The sequence below is a fragment of the Harmonia axyridis genome, chromosome 1 (genome assembly GCF_914767665.1).
Source record: "Harmonia axyridis chromosome 1, icHarAxyr1.1, whole genome shotgun sequence".
NCBI lineage: Eukaryota > Metazoa > Arthropoda > Insecta > Coleoptera > Coccinellidae > Harmonia > Harmonia axyridis.
In genome coordinates this window covers 15,277,372-15,292,880 of record NC_059501.1, presented here as the reverse complement: position 1 = coordinate 15,292,880, position 15,509 = coordinate 15,277,372, and the positions used below count along the sequence as shown (strand labels likewise).

At 33.8% G+C, this 15,509-nt stretch overlaps 2 protein-coding genes across 3 annotated transcripts in view; one reads left to right on the top strand and one right to left on the bottom strand.

Annotated features, from left to right (window-relative positions):
• LOC123678076 (myc box-dependent-interacting protein 1) overlaps positions 1-2,622 on the top strand; it is a 40,617-nt gene extending 37,995 nt beyond the window's left edge. For both annotated transcript variants that reach the window (XM_045614881.1, XM_045614872.1), the window contains exon 8: positions 941-2,622. In XM_045614881.1, the coding sequence (XP_045470837.1) occupies positions 941-1,021 (81 nt within the window). In that variant the 3' untranslated portion in view covers positions 1,022-2,622. The remainder of the gene's footprint in view (positions 1-940) is intronic.
• An 832-nt stretch (positions 2,623-3,454) lies between these two features.
• On the bottom strand, positions 3,455-14,068 carry LOC123678057 (pendrin). The gene is made up of 14 exons (XM_045614834.1): positions 13,861-14,068; positions 13,634-13,795; positions 12,037-12,198; positions 11,426-11,536; positions 7,657-7,844; positions 7,390-7,554; positions 7,227-7,331; positions 6,849-6,982; positions 6,628-6,790; positions 4,667-4,843; positions 4,342-4,614; positions 4,125-4,280; positions 3,872-4,070; positions 3,455-3,821 (listed from the first exon to the last, which is right to left on the bottom strand). Exons 2-14 carry the CDS (start codon positions 13,725-13,727, stop codon positions 3,673-3,675), a joined length of 2,076 nt encoding a protein of 691 aa, XP_045470790.1. The 5' UTR covers positions 13,728-13,795; positions 13,861-14,068; the 3' UTR covers positions 3,455-3,672.
• Between the last annotated feature and the right edge of the window lie 1,441 nt (positions 14,069-15,509).

Sequence of the window (15,509 nt, the reverse complement as noted above, 5' to 3'; positions counted from 1 at the left end):
TCCCGGAGTTTCTGGCGAGTCACTATCGATGTGTGTGGCCTGGCGTTGTCCCGATGAAACACAAGTCCTCTCCTATCGGCCAAAGCTGGCCGATGCTTCCTTCAGACGTTCAAATTGTTGACAATACAGTTCCGAATTAACAGTTGAGTCGAAGAGCAGCTCATAGTAGATAATTCCCTGTCAATCCCACCAAACACACAGTAAAACATTCCTGGGGTCAATCCTAGCTTGGCCACTGTTTCCGCCGGTTCACCTCATTTCGACCACGACCGTTTTCGCTTGACGTTGTTGTAAGTGATGCACTTTTCATCACCAGTCACCAACCACTTTAAAAACTGGTCAATTTTGTTGCGATTCAGCAGCGATTTGCAGATAGGAATTCGTTCCATGAGGTTTTTTTTTGCGTAAACTCGTGTAGTACTCATACATCGAGCTTCTTGAGATCAGACTTATGAAAATATTTTCAAACGGTTTTTTGTGCAATCTTGAGCTCTTGGGCAATCAAAACAGTGCTTACATTGACAGTCAGACTCTACAATGTCCATGATTGGTCTTTCAATGAGTGGTGCATCTTTGACATCGAAATTACCGGCTGTTATAGTATCAGAATCATAAACACTATTTAACATTTTCAGCCGCCTGGATTGCATTTTCGTATATACCGAAGAAAACGTGTAAAATACAGCGTATTTCCTCTTTGCTAGTGTTCATCTTTTACGGGTGCTGACACTAAAATGAGTCAACTAATCACAAAACTGTCACAGAAGTTTTTGTTGTACAAAATCTCATTTTTCTAACGCCATCTAGTGGAACCCGATCGGACTAATACAACTCGAGATACAGATAACTAAAGCCATCTATTGGAACAATAATGGATTTTTTTACTACACCTTATATTTTATTCGAATAAGTCTTATTTATTCGTTGATTCTTTTTCTAGGAGGAAGGTTGGTTAATGGGAATTAAGGAAACAACAGGTGAAAAGGGCATGTTCCCAGCAAACTTCACAAGGCCTATTTAAACATCCTACCTAAGACCCGTTTTCAATAAGATCAAGTGCCTTAAAACATAGATTTTACCATTGGTCGTGAATTTCTTCACAAGAAATTCTCTTTTAAAATAGCTTGAATATTGGCTTTTTGACAAATAAAATATATTGAAAATTCTAAGAACAAATCACAAAGTGCTCATACTACTTGTAATATCAAAGACTTTGTAAAACGTTTTCCTTATTAACAATAATTTAAACAATGTATCCATTTGAATTTTGAAATCAATTTAGCAGCGCTGAATTATGTTTATTGAAAGAATGTGCTGCCATCTTGTACCTACGAATGTATACATTCAAAAGGGATAGATATATAGGACAACTATTTGATATTTTGTCGACACATGCATAATGATTTGTTTTTTTTTACTCTTATAGTTTTACTATAGAAAGCATTTCATTCAATAAGTAAGAATTATTTTATGAGAAAAAAGTGAGTTTTATATGAATGTTATCGGTTATTTGGTCTGTATTTTGAAGGACAGAAAGTTTTTTCCCTTGCCGAAACTCTATTGATAATGCTGAATTGCCTTCAGTTATTTTCAAGATATTTCTGCTAGTGTTTGCTCAAGAAATCAATGAACATGGAGGTAGACTCAAAATAATTCGAACTCATCTCTAGTCATACATCTTCTTTTCTAAATCACACAATTTATCAGAAAGTGCCAAAATAAGCGGTTTTCATATCTCTTCAAGCACTCGTCTCTGAAAAATGTCTTCTTGTAATTGTTTATCAAATTTATTACTGATGTATGTTGATGGTTCTCACACCAATATAAAGAATTTATACTGTTATCGTTATTTCATTTATTCCTTTATTGTTATAATTAGGTTTTTTTCTCAAATTCACAGGAAAGACATTTTTCATTGATATTTCACTTTTGCCTTCATTCATTGAAACAAGTCTGTTCGAGAATTTATTTTGTAAATATTTTTGTTTGTTCGATTGGTATTTTATATGATTGAAGTTGACGTTGTTATGTTTTGTTAGTTTATTCAACCAAGACTTATGGATATTTATTGAGGAATAGGTCTGCTTTTCTTCCCGAAAATATTTGCAAAGTATTACGAGAAGTTTTTTCTCCCTTATGAAAGAAAACAGTGTAGCTATATTAGTTTTTTTACAAAAGACCATATTACAGTAAATTGCATAAAGAATTATATTAAGATACAGATTTTCTTGACGAATTTGTCAAATATCATAACATTTGAAAAAATTTAGTTGAATTGAATTGATTTAATGAAGAAATTGCATCTTATATTTTTTTTTATTTCCGACAATCCAATAAAGGATATTTATCGTTTGAGGAATTATTGACCCTATACTGCTGCAATTTTTGTTTTTCATAACTACTAAATCATGCTCGGTTAGTGGTTGATTTCGCTTATATTCATTTTATTATTTTTTGTAATTCATTACCATTTTCCCTAATACAGCTAAGGATTGTTGATCTTATATCCATGTATTATAATTTATTTCTACTTCCTTAATTATTATTTTACCACTGTTAATGACTAATAAATAGGTAGAATGTATGTTTGGAATATTTAAATAAAATAAATTATTGAAATTACAGAGATTTTTTATTGTCCAAAAAATGTTTTCCAAGCGAAAATCACCATTATTTATATTCAAATTCAATAAGAATCTGTTTTGCTGGAAATAGGCCTGTTTTAGCCCTTTTTAAGTTATTATAATGTTTAGTTTTGGCAACGTCGCGGATTCTGGGAAATCGAGACGTATGTTTTGTCAGATAGAAGAAGTCAGATGTATCGGTTGTCGGAAAGAATAGTTAAAGGTTGTTAGTATAAAGTTTTCGGTGTTTAATATAACGGTTTTGGTGTAATTATGGACATTTCAAATATATTGGGATTACAGTTCATTAGAAGGTCAGTTTGCATTGTATAAGTCCCATTTTGTTCCATTTCAATCCTTATACCCTGTTCCCTTACATCCTTATACAGTGCGGTGCTGTGTGGAAGCAAGAGAGCAGTTTATATTGGTAAGACAATTTATAACATCATTTTATTGGTTCAAATATAGGGAAAATGCAACAAGGCCAATAATTTATATTTTTTGCACATAAGGGGTTAGTCATAATAAGACAATATAGATAATTTTTCAATGTAAATCCCTTATTGCTTAGAAATCCATTATCTATCGAGAAATGTCTGAAGTCTGAATTGCCTAGCGAAGTTGTAGGTGAAACACCGATTATATTATCCTACTCCGTTATTACAATGTAGACATTGTTCTTCCTAATTTGAGTTGTTACATGAAACTTAAAAGTTGTGATACATTTTGACATTTCTCCTGAAATTGTCCTCCTGGACAATTTCGTTTGAATTTTGTCGCCTAGTATAATAGGGGGTTCATGGAATTTCAATATGAATGAAAAATTAATACAATACTTATATCTAATTTACACTAACACTATTTAGTAAGTCTTCAAGGGATTTTTTTTCAAGTCTTATTTCAAAACTGGCAACATTGACTATGAACAATGGCTCCCAAGTGATGGGAGTGTTTAAATAATAGTTATACAAATACTTCAACAAATGTTTTGACTACAGAATTAATAATTTAATTATTCAGTTCGTTGGAATAACGACGGAATCATAATTTATCTTCCATAAATTTTCTCCACTTGTGTTCTCAAATTCAGTCCAAATTTCTCAGAGGCGTACAAAACAGCATCATGAATCTTTGCGAAAGTTCTTATTTCTGTTTGTAGGAAGAGTCCACATTTTGCCATAATTTCATAGTTTGGTTCTGCAATGAAATTGTTATAAATTTTTTTCTTCATTCGAATATAAGTTTACCTGACATTCCTGCTACATATATGGGAATATCAATTTTCTGGAAGCTTTCTGCCAGGACTCTCAGTGAAGAAACTCCTGATGGGTCTATATAACTCAAGGACGAGAAGTCGAGAATAATAACTTTGATATTAGTGTTCATTTTGGTTAATATCTTATCGTATTTTCTCTTAGTTTCGTCTGTTTTTCCATATTTTTCCACCTTTATTGAAAAAAATTGATGAATAATTTTCAACAAATCACATTTTCAACCTACCAATTCTGTAATTTTAGTCAAGTTTTTCTTATAGTTGAGCTGTTTGAGGGTGTTGATTTTTATATGTTTCGAAAATTCTGTCTTGAATAAATTTCTCATTGCGAAATTCAAACCACCATTGTAATGGAATATCTTCAATCCAGGTATTTCCTTAGCCTTAGGTGAATTTGAAAAATTAAAGTATTAATGGAAACCAAAAACAAATTTTCCAACTTACAGTGTTATATTTGTTGGTGTCCAAATATAAGTCAGTATGTGGAATATGACCAAGCAAACAAATATAAGGTTTGAACTCGAGAATCATTATTGATCCCAAAGACATTATAACTCCAACCAGTAGTCCTAAATCTATACTGACAATAATTGTTGTTAGAAAAGTTGCAAGCCAAACTATTCCATCCAGTTTACTCAGTTTGAAGAACCTGAAGAAATCTGTTACTTGCATAAGCATACCTTTCAATGCCACAACAATTATAGATGATAGCACACACTGAAAACAAAACGATGTAAGTACCACTGAAGATCAATACACAAAATATTACCTTTGGAAGTGGTTCAAACAATGGTCCTATGAACAGAAGGATTATGAGAAGAAGTCCGCAGGATACCATAGATGTTATCTGAGTTCTACCTCCGACTGTTTGCTGTATCACAGTCCGGGACAATGAAGCTCCAAAGGGCATGCATGAGAAAAATGAACCAAAAATGTTACCCGCTCCCTAAAACAAATTTTTTGTTTCACAAGATAGTTTATTGCCTGTTTGCTAGCCCAAGAGATGGCGTCGATGGCTGCGAAGTTCTTGGGAGAACGACACCGCTTGGAACATAAACCGTTTTGCGGAAGTAGAGAGGGTAATTCTCAGAGATCACTGAGTTGGTATACTAATGAAAGACCTGCAATTCCCTAGGAGAAGGCCCACTATAGGCTGCCATATGATACTATCTCTAGTGAAATTTAAACCGACATACTAATTGGATTGAAGTGACCATAATAGAAAGGTAACTGTCATCATAGAACCTCTATGCCTATTATAACGGGTTTTTTTTTCGAGGTATATAACTTTAAATTGGCATTATTATTCAAGATGGCGACCGATTTAACAGCTGTCAAATGATTTATTCTCAGTTTGGTTTAGCAATTCATCATGAATAGACTCACGCCTGAACAACGCTTGCAAATAGTGCAATTTTATTTTGAAAAAATTTGTTCTGTGCGGAATACGTATCGCGCACTACGTCCATTAGCGATGAAGCGCACTTCTAGTTGAATGGCTACGTCAACAAACAAAACTGCCGCATTTGGAGTGAAGCTAATACTCAAGTGTATGTCGAAACACCGTTACATCCAGAAAAACTGACTGTTTGGTGCGCTTTATGGGCTGGTGGAATCATTGGTCCGCACTTCTTCAAAAACGATGATGGCCAGAACGTTACAGTCAATGGTGATCGGTATAGAGCCATGATTACTAACTTTTTCATTCCTGAATTGAACAACCATGATGTCCAGGAGCTGTGGTTCCAACAAGGCGGCGCAACATGTCACACAGCTCGTGCCACAATCGATTTATTGAAAGAAACGTTTGGTGACCGCCTAATTTCACGTTTTGGACCTGTGAATTGGCCTCCAAGATCTTGTGATTTAACACCGCTAGACTACTTTCTGTGGGGCTATGTAGAGTCATTGGTCTATGCGGATAAACCAAAAACCCTTGACCATTTGGAATACAACTTTCGCCTTGTTATTGCCGATATACGGCCACAAATGTTGGAAAAAGTCATCGAAAATTGGACGTCCAGATTGGACTACATCCGAGCCAGCCGTGGCGGTCATATGCCAGAAATCATATTTAAAATGTAATGCCACAAGATTATCTTGAGGATAAATAAAATTCATGTCAATCGTATAATCCATCGTTTTTTTATTGCAATTTGATGTTCTATAGCTCTAGAAAAAACACCCTTTACACACAGTACTGATACGTCTTGGTATGTGTAGATATTCGATGCCAAGAACACATATGAATTCCATTAGTTAAATAAAGATATCGAATGCGGTCTTATGAACTATTCCCTTTCCAACATCACTTTGAGAACGGGGGATTACACGTACGCGTGTTTGAAATGATTCTGTCTAGATTATATGAATTCTACCTTTTTTTTTTTTTGTAAGAAACAAGAGTGATGTATTTTCATATTTTTGTTTTGCGGTGTTTTCACGGTGATCATAATTTTTTAGGATGTTGCATCCTTATTCATACGGTCAAATTCTCTCGTAAACAATATCTGCCTTCTGAAGGATATCTCGAAAACTAGTCATATAATTGAGTTGGACCCATAGACTTCTTTGTTCAGGAGGTCGTATATTGAGTTGGACCCATAGACTTTTTTGTTCAGGAAGTCAAATATTTTTTCGTCATTTGTAATCCAGATATTCTGTCTTTTTTGGTTTTGAAGTTATTATTTCGAAAATGCCCAAATGCATAATAATGGGGCTACCAACTACCTGTGCTAAAAGTTCCTGATTGGCATCTATATCGTAATTCAGCTTCTGGGCAAAAATGAGAGCCATAGACATAGTAACACTGTACGATACAATACAAATCGTAAATGATTCCAGTAAAACTGACTGGATCAAACCTATTGGTGGCAAGGCTGGTTCTGGCAGACTGAAATGATTGAATAATGAAGATAGGATGCTATAAAATGAATTGTTGAAGTACTCACCCACTTGGAATATCACCAACAATCGATATGTCGTATTTATCTTCGAAATTCCATATGTAAGATGCAGCACTTCCGATTATGATGGACGTTATCTCGATTGGAATAGGAAAAGATGAGATTTTCGCGAATTTTGGCTGAAAATATACGCAAGGAATTTCTTTAAAGCTCATTTTCGAATTTTATATTTATCTAGAACTGTTACAAGTGTCAATATTGGGAATATTTCGCGGGTTGAATAGAGAGTAGCGCTATCCTGCTGAAATGAAATCGAGCCCAATTTAAATATTCCGCCCTTCTTGATACCTACACTCTTCAATTGAATAATAAACCAATATTGGAACTGTACTACGTTTTTATATTTTTGTTTAGTCATCTTACCTTCAGTACTTCATTGTTGAAAACGTTGACAACAATAGTAATTGCTGAAATCATCAAAGCTATCATATTGGTATTGGGCAATTCGTAATAAATGGCTCGGTAGATCTGAAAGATTATTGATATTCAATAATGAGATTCAGATTCGAACAATATGCATCCTCACATTGATGACTTGAAAAAACCCTTTCTGATTTGGTATCCTTACACCAAGAAGTTGCTTAATTTGAGTTGTAACCACCGTGAAGGCAGCTGCAGTGGTAAATCCACTAACAAGGGATTCCGATAATAAGGCTGTTACGCAACCTAATCGAAAAACATGAAGTACCAACTGAAAAATAAAAATTAATTTTGATAGAGCATCCTCGCTGTTCTGGAATGATTTATTTTTATACGTTGAGATAACACCACTAAATAATATCAAATTACCAACCTGAAACAAACCAACTGTAAATGTCACTGTTGTGGCTACTTGTATCGGAGTATACGAATACGTAACCATTTGATGTATTGTTGAATCGTTTGCAACTTTATTTTCAATATTGAGATGCCTAAGATATGCGGGATCACTATACTCTAACACTGCTCTTCCAGTCATTAGGCAAACAATTGCGAAAGTTCCTTGAATTAAATCAAATTTATAATTATTGGATACAGGATTTGAGAAATATGTAAATTTGAATCTTCTTTAAACAAAAGCGACTACCTAATAAATATCTACTGCTTTTGAGTTTAACGAAGGTAGAGAAAATTTGGTGATTATATTTAGGATTTATACCATTGTGAACAAGTTATTACCATTGATACTGAATCAGGGTCGCTGTGGCTCAATAAGCGAACAAAATGATATTTTGTTCTTAACCCTACCTATTCATACAAAACCAAGGAGGCAGTCGATACTGTTAACGAAGACGATGACATCCTTAGGAGCCCCGGCTGTTACTTCTTGAGTATCCAGGACTGTCCTTCCATATGAGTGGTTCTTAGGCCAGTTCTTATACCAGACATTTACAAACTATGTATATGACTGTTTCTACCTTCCTTCCACGAAGCTTGCTAATCTCATCTGCTGACTTACCCATGCGGTATAAAAAGTATTTGCACCGATCAATGTCTTGTCAGCTCAGCAGTCCCACCATTACCCAAGGCTCAGCTCGTGGTAGCTTCAAGAGCTTCCTGGTATAGGTCGGTGAAAGCACCACAAATCTATTTGCCAGAGCAAGATCAGGAGTGTTCTTCCAGATGGTTATCCTATTATCCCACTCCCATTGTTGGACCGCTGCCTTACATTGGTATTTTCCAAGTCCACAAAAATGGTCAGGACCAACAGATGTTGAGCTTGATGCTCTTTTCGCAAGTTTATAGGCTTTTTCGTTTAATACCATACCACAATGCCCTAGTACCCATAGTTGATTGCCTTTGGCCAGTTGCTTTATGGTATTATGTCACTCCCATGTTAGCAGAGACCCCTGGCTATATGATTCTAGGGAACAACGTGGTCTGGTGTAATCTGATGATGTGAATACGCGCCCTTTTGAGGTTCCTTTTGAAACACTCAGGGCCCCCGCAACCGCGCGTGCAACGCGTGCACCGCACGCTGGCGCCACTTTAAAAGGGCGCCAAAACCTCTTATAGACCGCATGAAGAACGTCGCAATCGGCATGAAATAGCCAGATATTGGTTTAAAAAAACGCATACTCGATGCTAATCCTAGGGCATTTTTGCGCCATGTGCTGCACACAGCTTAAATTTAACTGAAAATGATGCTGCTAAGGTTTCAAATAAAACAGTGGACTCTTTTGATATTGTACAAGAACTTTATATATATTTCTCTTCATCCACAAGAAGATTGGAATGTTATAAAAAAGCATGATCCTCAGTTACATCTAAAACCCCTGATACTAGATGGTCAAGTAGAATTGATGCTAAAGTTTTATTTTAGTTATTATTTATTATGTTATAGCCTTTTAGAAATTGCAGAAAATGATACTTTTAACATGGAAACTAGACATAGACATTTTTGTTCTCGTGTAAAAACTTGCGGAAGCTGGAAAACTAGCGGCTGCTCTTGAGATAGATCAAGGTTTTTCTCTATTATTTACTGTAAGACGAAAGTATAAACCAAAATTGTTCGATTATGAACAGACGGATGAGGCACATCAAGATCAAAAAATCGCTTTTAAAATTAATTTCTTTTTGAAAATAATTGATCAAACACTAAGTTCCTTAAATAGTAGGTTTACGATAACGTTTTTTGTTTTATTTGTGATATTCTTAAATTAAATGATAAATATCTATTAAAATGCTGTCATGCTCTTCAACAAAAGCTAACTGATCAGGAAAAAAAGAGGCTGACGTGAAAGAAAATGATTTATTCAACGAGATAAAAGCCCTAAGATTGTTTTCATTATCTGAAGCGAAAATCCTCTTGAAATTCTACAATATATTTTCGAAAATAATCTTACTTCTTCTCTACCGAATCTTAGTATTGCCTCAAGAATCCTTCTCACTTTACCTGTGTCTGTTGCTTCTGGTAAGAGATCATTCACTAAATTAAAAATAATTGAAAACTTTTTGAAGTCTACCATGTCATAAGAAAGATTTTCTGAATTGGCAATCTTAGATATAGAGCAAGAGAAACTCGATAAAATTGATTGATTGATTATATAAAAAATTTTGCAACAGCCAAATCTAGAAAAACATCCATTCAATTTCTGCATTGATCCTAATTAAATGTTTATGCCTTTATGAATAATTTATAGAAGAATACAGCTTAAGTTTTGAATCACATTAAAAATGTATTATGTTACAACTAACACCATAAAGTTCTTAAGGCAATGAAGGTTGCTGATAGATTTTCAACCATTCTACACTAAATTCTTAACAAAACAAAAAAAAATTCCGATTATCAAGCAGTGCTTTTCTCCACTTCCCCCCTTTAAGGGGCGCCAAAATATGTTCCGCACGCGGGCGTTGATGTCCCTTGCGGGGGCCCTGGAAACACTGTTGGGCGCACGTATAGACAGCTAGCTCTTGGTTTATTAGATAGAGGGCTCACTTCCCAGGGATCTAGAGATTTTCTTTTTTGGTCCATATACCTCAATACCAGTGCCTATTTCTGTTTTGATCCATCGGTATACCATATGGGGGACATTTTGTCCAAGCCAATCATAGCACGGTCATCAATGATCGTTTCGAAGGGTGCTTCGCAATCGAAGATAGTTTGCATTACATCCAAGGGTTTTGCCTAGAGGTTTGAATCTAATTGATCCAATATCAATATGTCCAATCCAGTTTCCCGGACGGAGATTTCCATTGCGGGATATTCTTATCGCTTCCAGCAAGCTAAATTTCCCCACATGAAAATCTAAGGGAGGCAGATTAATTATAAATCCAAGCGCTAATCTAGGAGTTGCATGTATAGCTTTCGTGAGACCAATACAGGCCAGCCTTTGCAATTTTAGCATACGGCTGCGTGTGGTGACCTCATCGGGATTTGTACACCTTGCTGAAGACGCATTGATGACAATGGGGCGTATTACTGCTGTGTAATACCACAGTATCATATATGGTTTCATGTCCCATGTATTTCCAAAGAATCTTTTGTAGCTCACATGGCTGCAGTTCAGGGAAGAGTCTTGTCTATATGTTTCCTCCAGTTGGGTTTACTATACAGAGTAATACCCAGATATTTGCACTTACTTGATAATACTACAATCCAATTTTAGTGGAATTTGGTATCGGTATCCTGTTTAGGTGGTCCAATACGAATTTCAGTGTTCTCGTTGTGCATGCGCAAACGTGAAATTCGCGGGAACCTACATACTTTGCGTTCTTTTTGACCAATTTAGATGAAATTCGCTATGATTCAGTTCGGGTCAAAAGTGGTTTGCATTTTCAACTTTTTCGTGACAGAATGCAATGCACATCCGCAATAGTTCATATTGATGAAATTTGATTTGGGAATTCGTGTTGGGAAAAAATAGTTCCATAGTAATTTCAGCTGCGTTACACATGTAAAATTAGATCTCTTAAGATAAAATAGTTTTTATTTTGTCTCTCGAATTCAATCGAATATGGATTATTCATATGTCCCGAAAAAAAATTATTTACGGGAAAACTAAAAATATATTATTATTATTATTATAATCAAAATCTCATTACGTTATTTGAACGATTAATCTGAATTTTTCTTAACTCACCCATTGAATTATGTCTAGAAGTTCCAAGTACAAAATAAATGAATACAGGAAAGAATGCCATATAAATTCCAACCACTGGTGGTACGTTACCTAACATACCATATCCAATTCCTATATGAACGAAGAAGTAAATTAATCAAAACTTTCATAACTACATATTAAAATATATTAAGGAACAAGCTTATTTAATCATATCAGCTTTGATTTTTTCCAAGTTAATATGCTATGTATACACGAAGATTCTCGCAATATTTTCATTATCATAAAAAAAAATTATATCTCAGAATGAAGATGAAGAAGAAGCTAAAAATTTCGCATAAATCCACTTATTGATAAAATTAAATATATGACGTGAAAAAACTTAATAATTTTAAAAAGAAGCATAATGGTTTTGATCAATAGGCTCAGTTTCTTTTATTCTAGGATGTTATCGAATAACCATCGTATTACCGTGATATGACTCCGGCCGACTTTTTTCTCGAACACTCAAATTCAAGGCGAAGTTCGTTAATGTACATAATCTGATTAGGGGTTCAGTAAATATGGGCGTTGAAATTTTTTATATCCTGTTCTTTTCAAAATTTCAGATTTCAGATAAGTGATAATCATACCTTGTGGTATATGCATAATAGCAACTGTAATGCCTGCTATAAAATCTTTGATGAATTCCTCTTTCCATTTGTATTTCGGAAGCCATTCTAAAATTGGGAATACTCCTTTGATAGTTTTCTTCAAGCGATTCAAGTTACAATTGCAGCAAGAGTTTTCATTACCTAAAAGAATAAATTTTTTTAAAAAACCTCAATTTGAGTTGTTTAAACTATAGAAGAACTGATTTTTGTATAATCAAATAAATTATTGGTCATTGATCACATACTTGCAATACATGTTTCAAATGATTTAGTTTGTTTTAAGTTTTAGAGAAATTAATTGTTCAAATTTTGTTTCTTAATCTTATCCCTTCAAAATTGTCTGAAGCTATTCACATGAAATATACTACAAAAATCAAATTATGTACTGCATTGTTTCTTCTAGCTCGATAAGAGGATCAATTAATATTTTAAAAAACAAAATTAAAAAAAATAATTTCTAAGAAAATTGACCAAGCATAAATTTATGAAATAACAAAAATATTCTGCTTCTATGATACTGAGTAGAATATTTTTTACCGCTAGCACTCATATTTTCGGAGATACGAATTTTCGAAACTAGTGACGATGGGTTCGAATCCCGCCGTAGATATTCGTTGAAATTTCTCTACATTGATAATTTTAAAATTTTTTCGTTACGTGATAATGTACAGTTTAACACTACATACATAAATTTTACATTCATCATGCAGCCACTGTTTGGGTCACTGTTGGACTCCTGAATTTTTACATTATGCTTCACTTTTTCCGCTTTTATCAAAGAAAACCCACAACTCGTATGGAAATAATTAATATAATGTTACTGTAGGTACTCGAACTCGGGCTTTGCTGTTCTGAAATCCCAATTAAATTTTCAAAAATAGGTATGCAAATAATTAGCATTGTGACAATACAATTCTTAATTTAATTATCACTAGTTGACAAACTTTTGAAGAAATTTTTTTTTTTCAATTTGATGATTGTTCAATGTTTTCTTGAATATTCATGTAGACAAGATGAATCAACAGTTTGTAAAAAAATTCAATTAAATATCTCTTACAGTTTTCGTGAAAAGCTCTGAACGGTGGTAGGATAGATTATTTTTTTGTTCGATTACAGGATTCCATACATTTAACTAGGGCATAAAGTGTAAATATTTTGAATGGCTTGTATTTTTTCTTCTATGGTTCATTATTTTAAATAATAAAACCAAAAATATTCGCTATACTGCATCGATGATTCTATAGTTAGAGATCACGATCCCTAAGATTCAAGGCTAAAAATCAAGAAATTGATTGTTCAAAAAATTTCTCAAAAAGAGCCTACTTAGCATCACAAAATTGAAGACTTGTGTATTGTGTATTAATTCATAAAATTCGAAGATTGAAAAGGAATCAAATTCGGGAATGAAATATTTAAGGAAAAAAAAAAGAAATGAAAATTGAAAATCGTTTCTTCGCAAACTAGAGCTTGCCTCAGAAACTATAAACTATCAAGATAAAATGGTATCAGATTAGTATTTTGAAAAAATCGGTTCAAAAATTTGAATTTATTGAAGTTGTTAAATCAAAGCACTCACTCAGTTTATTCGATTTCTTGTAATTATAATCCCGCCTCAATGTCTCATGCTCATACAGAGGCCTCTCTATCTGGATATGATGTTGAACTTCCATCAAAACAATTTAATGAACTTCAACAAACAAACCGAAAATCACGAAAACAAATGCTCTCAATAGATCAACTGACAATTATTGTCACTGCCACCATTTATTACTTCTGATACTTCACCAATCAAGCATGAATTACCTTCTTGGTCACCTTCCGGACTAATTAATAACTGTTAATCCGGAGATTTTTTAAGAAATGAACTTATTCACGCAAGTACCAAGTCGAGTCCTTCACCTCTTTCGAAAATGTGATGTTAAATTACGCAATTTGCATGCTGCTTTATTTTTCGACTCAATATAACGAACAAAACATAGCGTTAATATTCAAATAATTGCCGTTGCAAATATTTGCTCAGTGAGGATATTCCTGATAAAAATAAAGTCAGTGAAGGACAAGACAACAGAGCTTTGACATCAAAAAAGTTTTTTTTTTGAGACTCGAAGGAGTTTCTCATGTCAACTACCTACGTCAAGTTGGAATGAAAAAACTTGTCATCTTGTTGCTTTATAGCGTATTCGACTGGCTGCACCAGTTCGAATTCATTCGAGCTAATTATGTCATTTCTACAAAAATTCGAATTAATTTGCACTGGTGCAACCAGTCGAATACGCTATTAAATTTTTCAAAAATCTTCAATATGTTCCTCTGTTCCTTTGAAAAGTAACATACTGAGTCACATGCCCCTGGTACAAAAATATACAAATTTTAAAGACATAAGAAACAGTTCTTTACGGAATATATCATACCTACTGTCGAGTATGACCTCAACAACATATCTACCTACCCAATTCATAAATTTCATGAGCCTCTATCTGATAGAACTTAGATTGTTTTCCACCTATATCGGGTGTCCCAAGGTGAGTGGCCTATTAGATTATTATGGAAACTATTGATGGTAAAGATTTCAAATTTTGTGGATAGATATTTGGCCATGTAAGGTAAATTTTTAAAATAATTTCACATTTCCAGTGTTGCCGGATGTATGACAATTTGGCAACAACTTTGGTATTTTAAATGGGACATCCGGTATTTCTATTTTTTTATGATACTCCATAAAATATTAAATCTATTCACTCTTACTTTTCCATCCCTATCTTTAACGGTTTTTGAGTTATTAATTATTTTTCGAAATTTTAGATCAAATTGGCGTATTACGAAAATGACTCTAGTTCGCTCAATATTTGAGATTCAAGTCAGAAATTTTGCAAGTCGTTAGATATTGATCTGATCTGTGTCACTGCTTTTGAATTATGGTTGTCAATATTACAGGACGGACCAAAAAAAATCATCATTTGCCAAGTTCCAAAATTGTAAAAAAGTCTATTTTTTCAAATTAGACACCTAGTTTATTTTTCAATTTTTGGAATCACACTCACACTCTACAATTTTTCTATTCACGTCCCTATACCTATCTCAACTGGATTCCGAGTTATATGCGTTTATTAGATTTCACATTGATTCAATAAGCGTTAATTTCTTTTGTATTGTTATTTTCTCTATGGCGTTCATAGATCGATATATCAATGAATCAGTTCAATCCATAAATGTCAAAATAAACAATTATTGCCTAACAGGTGTTTTATTCAGAGGTTTTTCTATAAATAATGGCTCAAGAAAGATATACACATATAACGCATATAACTCGGAATCTAGTGGAGATAGGTATAGGGACGTGAAAAGAAAAATTGTAGAGTGTGTTGTACTGATTCCAAAAATTGAAAAAAATACTAGGTGTCTCATTTGAAAAAATAGACTTTTTTACAATTTTGGAACTTGGCAAATGATGA

What these genes read in the sequence shown, in the direction of transcription:
- LOC123678057 (XM_045614834.1), bottom strand. Translation starts at nt 13,727, where the DNA reads ATGGAAGTTCAACATCATATCCAGATAGAGAGGCCTCTGTATGAGCAT. An exon ending in TATTATGCATATACCACAAG is followed by an intron (nt 11,537 to 12,036) that starts GTATGATTATCA and finishes TCGTTCATATAG; the next exon opens with GAATTGGATATGGTATGTTA. An exon ending in TTCTAGACATAATTCAATGG is followed by an intron (nt 7,845 to 11,425) that starts GTGAGTTAAGAA and finishes ATTTAATTCAAG; the next exon opens with GAACTTTCGCAATTGTTTGC.